Here is a 12,191-nt window from a genome sequence, read left to right as displayed (position 1 = left end):
CTCAGAAAATAATTTTTTTTGTTGTTTCTTTTATGTTGTGCTTTATTCTCTTATAAGAACCTTTTTTTCCTTCTTCTAGGTTGCTATATAGTCTGAGCCAATTAAGAACAATTTTAATTAAAGGGGCGAGGAGAGGAGGCACATGTAAGCTACCTCTTGTAGTTTAATCCGAATTAGGGTTTTTTCTCGCTATATATTTGTAGCGAGGGTTTCTTTCTCTGTAATGCAAGCAATACTGAGAGGTGTGAGGACGAGCGATGTAACCCTATTCTCCATTGATAGTGAAGCAGGATCTCATCTCACCGGGGACGTAGGCAACCTTGCCGAACCTCGTAAAATCCGTGTGCATTGTTTGTTTTGTTTTTCCATTATCTTCTGCATCGTTTTAAGGTTGCGTTTCTACACCTCTTTACATATCAAACATCAAATTTTTAGATATAATGGAACGTATAAATTTATAGTCGATTTTTTATCAAAACTTAAAAATCGTTTGCTAATCAATAGACGGATTGAAATCGTCTCCGGTCAGGGAATCTGGCGGATGTTGGTGGAGGCCATCTTTCCTTCTTTCCTTCTTCTCCTCTCTGCAAATCGCCAAGACAGAACTAGGGTTAGCGTTTCTCCTTCTTCCTCTCTCTATCATTCGAATGACTGACTAAGGAATCAAGCTTCAGTGCATCGCTCGATATCGTGTGTCCCTTGTTTCTTTTCTGTGGTTATTGCTTAGCAGATGAGCACTTAGATCTGAATCGCAATTATTACACAAAAGCCCCAACCGAGTAATGAACTATGAAGACTAGAAGAAAGAAATATAATAGGCGACAGGACAGAATAAGAAAGAAACATAATAACAAGTTAACTTTAACAGCCTCAACTGGTTAGTTGAAAACAGGTTGGTTAAGCAGGCCACTCTTATCAACCTATATCATCATAGAGCAACATATATCCTTGCTAGATAACTTGGTATCCTTAGAATTTATTAGATAAATTGACATCCTTAGAAAAGAAAAACAAGGAAATAAAGAGCATTAAGAGAGCGTAAGACAGCATTGAAATCTCTTACTTGAATCCACATGTTTTCAGCCACAACCCCCTCCCGTCCAACCATTGGTGCTGAAGCCAATGCTGGTAAGACACCAGATGCATTTGGTCTCATCTATACGGCTATGCCCACCATCAACCTCAAAGTACCTATTTTACTATTGATCTTGTATGATCCTACAAAATCTATACCAACGAAGTGGAATTTTCCCAATTAGTTCTTTCCACTGCATCTGAAAAATTGAAAAACTTTCAGAACGCTGCCTCCATATGATACGCCCTGTAAAAAATCATAATTTTTCACAGAACCCAAAACCATATAATTTCGGTATGGAAATTATCCTTTTCGATACACACACCACAATCTAGGGGTGAAACAGGACTGGGTTTTTTAAAACCCTAACCCAACCCTAACGGATTCATGCTTAGGCCCAACCCTACAGGGCTCAGGGTTGGGCCGGGTTGGTTCGGGTTGACCCTAGTTGGTCTTCTTAGTGGAATCACTTCCGATAAATACGATTCAATTTTGATTTCAATTCCAATTCCAATTTTTTAAACGACTCCGCTACCTTCAAAATCTAAAAAACATGGACTATAATCGACCCTCTACCCCCTAAATTCCTCTAAGTGTTAGCATGTGCTAAGAGTCTAAAGAGAAAGGGTCCCTTTTACTAATGAAGTTCTCTTGTCAGTTTTTTCAAAAGCTTTGGAAAGCTTCCTTGTCATTTTTTTGCTAATTTCTTCATTCAGACAACAGAATGCAATGACATTATGGACTGAGTTAAATCTTGGCTAATGGCCACAATGGAAGCCCATGTTGAGAATTGTCGCCAAATCCCCAAATGGGCCAAGCCCAACCCAAAATATTAGGCATACACCCTGAGGGCCTGAGCCCTAAGACCAGGTGATGTAACATGACAATATGTACATTACAAAATTTGAAATTTAAGAAAATTATTGAAGCAAATGGTTTTTAATTAAAACCCTAAAATAAATTCCTCCATTAAACTATGTTGAATATAATATTTTATTTTATTTTCACAGAGATTCCATGTGCCTCTATTTTTTTATGTGACTCATTTTTTAATCCCCTCCATCAAAAGTCAACATATTAAGACATAATCTAATCATTCATCTTAATCCCCTCCCTTGGCTAGGAGAGACCCTCATTCTATAAAGCACAATACTAATCAGGGTTAGACTAAGGGCGGCTTAGGGTCAGGTTGGATTTTCTATGCCTTAACACAGACCCAGCCCAACCCCACACCAGGTTGGGTCAGGTTGGCCCTCATAGTCGGGTTAAACAGGGTTCGAGCTCAAGGTGGATTAGAACATATTTGGATCATCAGGACTAAACTTACACCCCTACAACAATCACCTCTTTTTCTTTTCTTCCTCTATTTCGTTGGGCTACTCACCACTTTACTTTTGTTTACTAGAAAAAACAAACAAAACAAAGTAAACAAAAGGTCCATTTGATAACGTTTCTGCCGTTTCTGTTTCAACAAACAGTAGAATCATAAATTTCCGTTTCTAGAAGCAGAAACTGAGTTGAAGGTGTTTGATAAGTCATGTTTCTAGAAGTCGATAGTAACCAGCGAAAAAATGGCCACGAGTCATTTTCAAAAACGGCGAACTTGTTTCACCTGGGTCATTTCTTGAATCATAAATAAGTAAAAATTTCAATTTCTATTTTTAAAAACAAGTGAAACAAAACAGTTTTATCAAACGCTTTTTATTCCATTTTTACCTGGAGACAGAAACGCATTTCTTGAAACGTCAACAAATGGGCCCAAAATCTCACCTTATGTTTTTTACCTCATAATTCGTACTACTCCAACCCACTTTTTCCTAGGTGACACTCATTGATAAACAAAGCTCTTTCATTTCTTTCACTTTTTTTTTTTTTTTCTTTCCTCTTTCTCTTTCCTCTTTCCTCTTTCCTCCAACAATTCCGTACATGTAGAGAAGGAGGTGAGTAAAAGAAAAAAAAAAATCCATGCATTATAGTGGAGAAAAAAATATATTATTCTGTTCTCCTTACGGCCCCTTGCACCCCTACTTTTAAACAAATGGCCGTTGATGAATCCTTCTCCGAGAAGGAAAACTTTCCCACTCTGTTTTAATATGAAAAAAACCCTTCAAAATACCGCTTGATTCCAAGTTTCCTTCGTTTCTGATACTCTAGACTCTGCAAGTGAGGCAGCGGGGAGAGACGAAAAAAGGTGAGTCTTTCTCTTTTATATCTTCTCTCTCGTTTGAATTCTGGATTCCGGCCAGAATCAAAGGTTATCAACAAGAGAGGGAAAATGGTTTGTTATTTCTTGGACCGCGAGAAATGATTTGTTTCGACGAATCAATGGTTTATGTTTCTCGACCTCAAAGGAAGGGGCTTTGTGAGAATATCAGCAAGTAACTTACTTTTTAATTCCAATGCAGAACAGAGTACTCCAATCAATCCTTTTGAATCGTCTATTAATTGCGTCTATTTGCATTAAAAAAAGGCTTCAAACTACATAGCAGATTAGAATCGAGTAACAAAATTGTACACAGACCAGATGGCGTTTTTCTCCGTCGATAGTAAAGAAGGTTCGCAGTGGGCTAATTTCAATCAATCCCCCCTGAAAATTTCTTTTTTGGGGATTTAATATTTGCTTCAAATTCATGTTCTGCAGCAGTAGTGTCAAGAACAATACGGGATGAACCTCCAACTCACTTCCAACTTAGGATTAAGTCCTTTTCCTTGCTCTCGGAATCCTCGCTCGAAAGATACGATTCTGGCAATTTCGAAGCTGGCGGTTACAAATGGTACTGTTTTTTCAGCCTAGTTCAATTGCTTATCATATTTATTATGTCTTCATCTACTTCCCCTTATGAGAATAATGTAGATTGTTAACTATTAGAAAAAATATAATTGGTGCATTGCAGGAAACTCTGTTTGTACCCAAAAGGAAACAAGGATGTAAATGGGGAAGAAGGGCACATCTCTCTCTACTTGGAAATTTCAGAGACAGACTCCCTCTCTCCAGGTTGGGAGGTCCATGCGTTGTTTAGGTTCTTTGTGCTGGACCAACGTAGGGACAAGTACTTGACACTCCAAGGTGGCTTTCTTCAATCATACTCGTCAAATTAAATGCATTTATAAGCTGGGTTCTTGCTAATATTTGCCTTTAATGCTTTATGACTATGACAAGACTCAGAATCCAAAATAACTTCTGCAATTTTTATTTTTAGTATTATATATTTATCTGTCTAATTTGCCACGCTTGAAAAATCGCCATATATGACACTTAGATGCCAAAGGGGAAGCAAGAAGGTTCCGTCCATCTAAAACTCAATCTGGGTTCGATAGACTAATTAGCCTGAATGAATTCAATGACCTTACTAATGGATACTTGGTAAGACACTTGTGTGTTTGGAGCTGAAGTCTTTGTCCACAGAGAGAGTGTTGCAGGCAAAGGGGAGTGTTTGTTGATGACAGCAGGGGCCATCAGTTGTAACCATATCTGGAAGATAGAGAAGTTTTCTGAATTGGTTAAGGAATTCCATTCCTCTGAAGTGTTCACTGCTGGTGGTCATAAATGGTATCAATTTGTACTTTCACCATTTTTCACACTTCACACTAACTAGCAGCTGAAGTCTGAACTGTTTAGGTTATTGATTTCAGGAGAGTAAATATCTGGCCCAAAGGTAATAGAGAAGAAAAAGGCAAAAGCCTTTCTTTGTTCCTGGAGTTGAATGATTTAACAACCCTTCTACCTGGCCGAGGAGTATATGTGGAGGCACAATTGCGAGTAGTGGACCAGGTCAATGGTAAGCACGTGGAGAGAAAATGTAAGTCTTTACTACCGAAAGCGTTAGTCACTCTTGAGCTAGCTCGTCTTTTATTTCTTCATGAGCTTTTTTTTCGGTTGTGCAGTTATTGTTTGGTTTAATGACTCAATTAAGACTTGGGGTTGGAGAAGTTTTCTCTCTCTCAATAGTCTCATAAACCAATCAAACGGCTATTTGGTGAAAGATGTCTGCATCGTCGAAGCACACCTTCAACTCATTGGAGCAATTGAGAAACTGGGCCAGAAATAAGAATGAGAGGAAAAGCTTTTGATAGGTTCAGTATCTTTCTGTGTATTAGGTTATTCATCTAGATCTGGTAGATGAGATTACTGCAGCATTTATGAAGTATGATCTGCTTATAAACATGAACAATTCACTCTACTTGCTAGTTATTAAATATGTTACTGAACTTTTTGATTATGATGTTCAGAAAATACTTTTTTTTGTAAGCAGATCTTTTTTTCCCCCTTCTAGGTTGCTATATAGTCTGAGCCAAGAACAATTTTAATTAAAGTGTAATCCAATGGATTTTTCTTTTTCTTTTTTAACTCAAAAGCTGCAATTTAGGCGAGGGGAGGAGACACATGAAATTAAGCTACCTATTTACAGATCAAACACCAAGAAATACAAAAAATAAAGAGACAATCGATCCGCACGACACAGATTTAACGAGGTTCACACACCAGGGTGGTGTGCTACGTCCTTGGGCAAAGAAGAAGATGTTTCACTATGTGTAAGGGTATGATTCGACCGGATCGACCGCGACCTGATGGGTTGACCCATTGGGTCCTCCAAGGACGTAGCACACCACCCTAGCATGTGAACCTCGTTAAATCCCTGTGTCGTGCGGATCTATTGTCTCTTTATTTTTCGTATTTCTTGGTGTTTGATCTAACAATAATTTAATCCGAAACCTTTTAATTATAATGGAAAATATAAATTTATAGTTGATTTTCTGCGATGTCTCACACCATCAAACTCCAATAGCATCCTTATCTAAAAGTAAGCTTAGACCTTGGATTAAGCTCATTTTGTTGTACGATGCATTCTGTTTGGTTTTAAGGTTGTATCAATTTCAGTTTTGGTTTCGATTCCAAATTAACACCCTTACACCTTGGTTACTAATATCCCGAAATCAAGATGTGGGTGAGATCAGCATGATGAACTAGTTTAATCTGAAGCCTTCTAAATATGATGGAACATTTAGACTTATAGTTGAGTTTTGCAGAGGTTGACATCCTTGTATAATTGGCAACTTAAACCTCTGATTATGCACATTTTGACTAAAATTCCATCTTGTGTACGTAGATATTAATCACAGACCTAGTGATCAAACGTTCTTTGCATATCTTAACACCATTCTTTATGTTTTTTAATGTGTTTTAAAAGAGACCCACTCAGATGGTTGCAGCATCTGAAGTGAAGGGCTGCTCTGCACAATTAATTTCCTTTCTTTAACTAACTTGGTTATTGAATGCGAATACGTCAAATAACAGATGGTTAATCCTTTGCCTTTTCCATCTTGTAGGTCCAAATTTTATAAACAGCAAAGCTGTAACTCAGCTTGGACCCAAAGGGGATCCAGGGCAAATCACCATAAGAAATAAAAAATTGGAGGTGTTAGCCCTTGCCAACTTGGACTCAAAGGGGACCCTTCTGGTTTTAAGCACAAATCACAGAGAACCCAGCATTGTAAATTAGCAAGACCCCCAATATTATGATACGTTGGGCCTTTCTCGTATGCTTTTTTGCATCATCGAAACAGGCCTTCTGCCAATTGTGAGGTGTTAGCCCTTGCCAACTTTGAGATACTGATTGATTCCGCAGCTCAAGTTCCCAGACCGGGAATTCATGCTGTGGCAAACTTGCATGATCAACTCCACAGCAAAGCATTTTCGGTTTGTTTTAGCCTATGGTTGCTAAGACAGGATGTTTAATCTTTGAAAACAGAGACCTCAATGAATTTCCGATAGAATCAAATCACATATAAGAGGATTTAGGCCGTGTCCATTACTCCAGTTCAGAGGGAGGTAGTTTTGGATCATCCAGGAATAATGAACAGTTTTGCACAGGAATGCATGTATGGCATCTGCACAAGGTCCAAAACCTGATGCAACTAGAGCTTTTCTCATTTTGATACTATAAACATCTCCAATCTTCAAGCTTCAAACTTCAGCAAAAATAGCTCGAAGTAATATATTATGGAACAAAGGAAGGTGCATTATAGAATTTTCAATTAACCCTGCAAAGGCCAATTCCTTTTTTGGGAGCTTGAGGGATGTGAAGTGACTGAGAGATCAAGAGGAAAACTAAGGGACACATCGGTAGAAGCAGTACTAGAGATTAGAGACCCAAAAATTGATTCTCCTCATTAAATTAACTGTTCAAATTCTCAGACTAAAAATAGCCACCGCTATATTTGGATTCTTTCCATGAGAAACTCTACATATAGGAAGTAGAGTAAGAGTAGAAAATATATTTTGAGCGATTGATTCTTTAGAGACGATCTTTTTTCGATTAATTTCTGCAAATTCGTCTCTTTCGTTTCTCAACATGGATGACTACAAAGCAGTTCACTCACAGGTAGGTATCAATCTCCATTATTATTCTGCTGAGAGAGTATCAAATCCTATCCCAGTTACCAGTGTTTATCTCAGGCCTAGTTGTTCTTTAGTCTTCACCTTTCGCTACTTCTGCTCATGATCCAAGTTTTATGTTTCTATTACGGTGGATGAATCAACAACATCATGAGAGGAAAAGGAAGTGGAATGAACAACTTGGCGGCTTGACAGTGAAACAAATTAGGGTCATCATGGCCGGGAGGGATGCTGCAATCCAAGAAAGGGATTTGACCATTGCCCAAAAAAATGCAGCTGTTGCTGAAAAAGATATTGTGATCGAAGAACTGAGTCTGGCCATTGCAGAAAGAGAGATTGCAATAGAAGAACGGAGTTTGGCCATTGCTGAAAAAAATGTAGCTGTTGCTGAACGACTCCAAGCCATCTTGCGGAAAGATGCAGCAATTGCCGGGCAGAACATCGACAAAATGGAAAAAGGTAATGCATTCACATTGCTTTAAAAAAACAAACAAACAAACAACCATAACCTTATCCCAACTAAATAGAGTCGACTAGATAGATCTGCTATGGTCTAGAATAGTAGTAGATATGCCTTGACATCCCGTTATGACTATAAATTTTACTTTATTCAGAATGCCTTTGCATTGCTTTATGGCATCACTGTACCCTACAACCCCATCTCACACCATCTGTGTGGGGTGTGGAGGGTACAGCCGGATTGAGAGGATCTGGGCTCTCCAGCTACCAGCAGCCAGGGAAATGGAATCCCAGGGCATAGGTGGAAAATATCTGGGGAAGGATTAGAACTTTATTTTTCCAGGGAAGCAGAAAAGAAGCTAAAGATATGAGCGTTTGAGTAAATATAGGGTTAGTATAGGAGAGTGATAATAATTGCCCCTAATATTTACTTACATTTTATTTTTTGCAGTTAAGAGTCAAGAACAATAAAAAGGGATAAACCTCCAACTCACTTCCAACTTAGGATTAAGTCATTTTCCTTGCTCTCGAAGTCCTCGCTTGAAAGATACAATTCTGGCAATTTCGAAGCTGGTGGATACAAATGGTACCTTATTCAGCTTATTTGCTTGCTTATCACATTTCTTAAGTCATTCAGCTTCCCCCCAACCCCCCTTGCATTTCTGAGAATAATGTAGATTGTTAACTAATATTAAACACATATAATTGGTGCAATATTGCAGGAAACTGTGTCTGTACCCAAAAGGAAACAAAGATGCCAATGGGGAAGAAGGGCGCCTCCCTCTGTACCTGGAAATCTCAGAGAGAGACACCCTCTCTCCAGGTTGGGAGGTCCATCCCTTGTTTAGGTTGTTTTTGCTTGACCAACATAGGGACAAATATTTGATACTGCAAGGTGGCTTTCTTCAGTTACACTATTTGTCAAATTAACTACATATATAAGTTGTTATAATTTGGGGCTTACTATATTTTAGTTTAATCCTTTATGACTGCGACAAGGCTCAAAATCTAAAATAACTTCATCTGCAATTCTTAGTTTTATAATACTCTATTTTTATCAGAAGTTTTATATAGTCATCTGTCTAATTTGTTACGCTTGAAAAACTGCCCTGCCATATATGATTCCAGATGCCAGTGGAAATGGAAATGGAAAGGCAAGAAGATTACATGCATCAAGAACTCAGCCTGGGTTTGACAGATTTATTACCCTGAAAGAATTCAATGACCCTACTAATGGATACTTGGTGAACGATACTAGCGTGTTTGGAGCTGAAATCATTGTCCACAGAGAGTGTGTTGCAGGCAAAGGGGAGTGTCTGTTGGTGACAGCCAGACCTGTTAGTTGTAACCATATCTGGAAGATAGAAAAGTTCTCTGAATTGGCTAATGAATTACATTCCTCGGAAGTGTTCAGTGCTTGTGGTCATAAATGGTACCAGTTAACTTATGCTTCCACCATTTTTACACCTCATACTACCTACCAGCTGAAGTCTGAAGTCTCTGAACTGTTTAGATTGTTGATTTGAGGAGAATAGATATGTATCCCAATGGTTGTGCTGAAGAGAAGGGCAAAAGCCTTTCTTTGTTCTTGATGTTGGATGATCAAAAACTCTTCTTACCGGCCGAGGATTGTATGTGGATGCACAAATGCAAGTAGTAGACCAGCTCAACGGAAATCACGTGGAATGTAAACGTGAGTATTCAGTACAAGTTTGCTTTTTTCCATTACTATTAATTCCATCCTCCATAAACTAGTCTTTAATTAATTTACTTGATTCATGTCAAAGGAATAAAAGTAAAATCAATTTGTTTTTTGGGTGCAGTGTATAACTGGTTTAGTGACTCAAATATGGGTTGGGGTTGGAGAAAGCTCCTCTCTCTCGATAGTCTCAGAGATGGATCGAAGGGCTACTTGGTGAAAGATAACTGCATCATTGAGGCACACTTTCTACTCATTGGAGCAATTGAGAAACTGGGCCCGAAATCAAAATGAGAGGAGAAGAAGCTTTTGATGAGCTCAGTATCTTAATATGGTTTAGGTTATTCAGCAAGATCTGGTGGATGAGATTACCGCAGCATTGATGAACTATCTGCATATAAACATGAACATTTGAGTCTACTTGCTAGTGATTTATTATGTTACTGAATTTTTCGGGTTATAATGCACAGAAAATACTTTTTGTTGCCGTTTCATGGTGTTGCCCCTTATTCTCTTATAAGCTGAATCTTTTTCTTCTTCTGGGTGGCTATATAATCTGAGAAAGAGCAATTTAATTGAAGTGCAAACAATCCAACAGCGGATATTTTGTTTTGAACTCAAACGGCTGCAATTTGAGGTTGAGGATGCAGCACATGTAAGCTATATTTTCAAAAAAAACACTGAGAAACTTTATATATATGATGTAAAATATAAATTTACAGTTGATTTTCGCCAAGGTCTCACACCATACAACTCCAGTGTCATCCTTATCTTAGTGTCAACTTTGACCAGTGATTAAGCACATTTTTTCTAAGGTTTCATCTTTTATGAATGTAAATGATTGAAGAATTGTATGATGTATTTCTGTGTGAATATGTACAACAGAGGACCTTTACCTATAGGTCAATAGAGGTACAACACGTGTACTGTACAAGAATACAAAGATGTAAGGTAGTACATGGTGTAGTACAATACAAACTTGGTATATACGGATATACAAGAATATTCCTTAGTAGTAAATATTTATCTCAGTAACTATGTCAGTCATCTTTGTGCACATACCCTGCTCCTGTAATGTGTTTTGGAAGAGACCTTCACAGATGGTTGGACAATTACCCTGCTTCTGTTTTGTTTGTGGAACTCTCTCTGTTTCTTAATTCATCCCTTCCAAGCTACAATTACTACGCATTGATTTTCCTCTGTTTTCTTTATGTTTAAAGCTCAATCTCTTTTTATCTTCCTGTAAGGCAGTAACTGTGTTTTAAAAGTACTTTCTTTATCACCCTGTTTTGTTTTCCTCCAATCTCTTAACCACTTTGCTGCCCATTGGTGCTTCATCAATATGTTTCTAAGTAACTTAATACAGCAAGTCAAGCACACACAGAGAGAGATGTGGAGTCAATAATCATAAGAGTCATTCACTTCTATTTTTAAATTGTGAGGTCATTTCATGTGAATAGATAAGAGTTTGCTAGTGTACCCTCCCATAGCGGCTCAGAGAACCTTTTCCCTTAAAAATTCTAAATCCAGAAGCATAATTTGTTCTTGCAATAAATGATTGGTTTAATGAACCATGTAACGACTGGCAAGAATGGTGGTGGAGATGACAAATGCAATCCCATTTGTTTTCCTCTTTCCTCTCTTGGATTGGTATTCAATGTATATATATTCACTTGCAACCACCAAGCTTAAGCACCTTCAATGGAGCATTCAAGCTCATTTGAAGAAGATAAAACCATTAAATGCTCTCAAGTATGTGGAGGAACCATCTACTCTTAACTTTCTTCATCTTCCCTTTCCCTAACACATCATCACAACCCAACCATCACCATAAACCATACTTAATGGATCTCTCCAACCTTATTTACAATAATATAACACTATTCGCTGCAAACACAATAAAGAAGAATCTTCTTATCACAAAACCTTCGGTAATTTCTTACATCTTAGTAGTCTCAAAGGCAAATCTAAGGGTTACATTGTAAAAGATGTCTGCATCATTGAAGCAAGCCTTCAGCTAATTGGAGCAATTGGGAAACTGTCCTGGGTTTTTGACCCCCTATCAGCTCTGACCTCCTGAAAATGCTGGGAGCTCAGGCATCGGAACCAGTAACATGGATGGGATTGCCCAGTAATTGTTACTTAGCAAAGCCTTTTAATAGCACTTACTAGTACTGTTTTCTCAGGGTTGACAGATTGTGCTTTGCTTATTTGATTGGACTCCAATGGAATGAATTTTTGGTTCGTTTCCAAAAATTCCTCTGTTATAGCTTTTACCAAATGCTATTTCAGAGGGATTAATTAGCTCATAGCCTCATGGTACAATAGTGCTTTGATTTTTTAACCCTTCTGTTGGTTCTTGCCAATTGAATTTTTGTTCTTAATTTCGGAACTTCAATCTGGGCTTAGTGATAATGAGGAAGAGAAAGACTATAGCCCTTCTTCATTCTTGATGCTGGTTGATTCAACATCCACCAAGAAGTCTGCAAGAAATCCCACCCACCAGTAGCAGATGAGGTCTCCTCTTTTTCTTTTCTTTTCTTTTCTTTTCATTTTTTTTT

At 38.0% G+C, this 12,191-nt stretch overlaps 2 protein-coding genes across 2 annotated transcripts; both read left to right on the top strand.

The window, feature by feature from the left end:
* Nucleotides 1-4,468: 4,468 nt before the first annotated feature.
* On the top strand, nt 4,469-5,295 carry LOC122083721 (ubiquitin C-terminal hydrolase 12-like). The gene is made up of 3 exons (XM_042651605.1): nt 4,469-4,625; nt 4,709-4,875; nt 4,961-5,295. The coding sequence occupies exons 1-3, from the start codon at nt 4,516-4,518 to the stop codon at nt 5,122-5,124; spliced, it is 441 nt and encodes a 146-aa protein (XP_042507539.1). The 5' UTR covers nt 4,469-4,515; the 3' UTR covers nt 5,125-5,295.
* Nucleotides 5,296-7,606: 2,311 nt separating this feature from the next.
* On the top strand, nt 7,607-10,118 carry LOC122084195. Its single transcript, XM_042652278.1, has 6 exons — nt 7,607-7,931; nt 8,087-8,226; nt 8,387-8,517; nt 8,654-8,826; nt 9,060-9,624; nt 9,755-10,118. Exons 1-5 carry the CDS (start codon nt 7,607-7,609, stop codon nt 9,455-9,457), a joined length of 1,167 nt encoding a protein of 388 aa, XP_042508212.1. The 3' UTR covers nt 9,458-9,624; nt 9,755-10,118.
* The last annotated feature ends 2,073 nt before the right edge of the window (nt 10,119-12,191 follow it).

The sequence above is a fragment of the Macadamia integrifolia genome, chromosome 7, assembly GCF_013358625.1.
Source record: "Macadamia integrifolia cultivar HAES 741 chromosome 7, SCU_Mint_v3, whole genome shotgun sequence".
NCBI lineage: Eukaryota > Viridiplantae > Streptophyta > Magnoliopsida > Proteales > Proteaceae > Macadamia > Macadamia integrifolia.
This window is presented reverse-complemented; position numbering and strand designations above follow the sequence as displayed.

Bases quoted from the DNA above. Each gene is read 5' to 3' on its own strand.
- LOC122083721 (XM_042651605.1), top strand. From the start codon at position 4,516: ATGACAGCAGGGGCCATCAGTTGTAACCATATCTGGAAGATAGAGAAG. The intron at 4,626-4,708 runs GTATCAATTTGT...TATTGATTTCAG, and splicing joins ACTGCTGGTGGTCATAAATG to GAGAGTAAATATCTGGCCCA. The intron at 4,876-4,960 runs GTAAGTCTTTAC...TCGGTTGTGCAG, and splicing joins TAAGCACGTGGAGAGAAAAT to TTATTGTTTGGTTTAATGAC.
- LOC122084195 (XM_042652278.1), top strand. From the start codon at position 7,607: ATGAATCAACAACATCATGAGAGGAAAAGGAAGTGGAATGAACAACTT. The intron at 8,227-8,386 runs GCATAGGTGGAA...TTTTGCAGTTAA, and splicing joins CAGGGAAATGGAATCCCAGG to GAGTCAAGAACAATAAAAAG. The intron at 8,518-8,653 runs GTACCTTATTCA...GCAATATTGCAG, and splicing joins GAAGCTGGTGGATACAAATG to GAAACTGTGTCTGTACCCAA.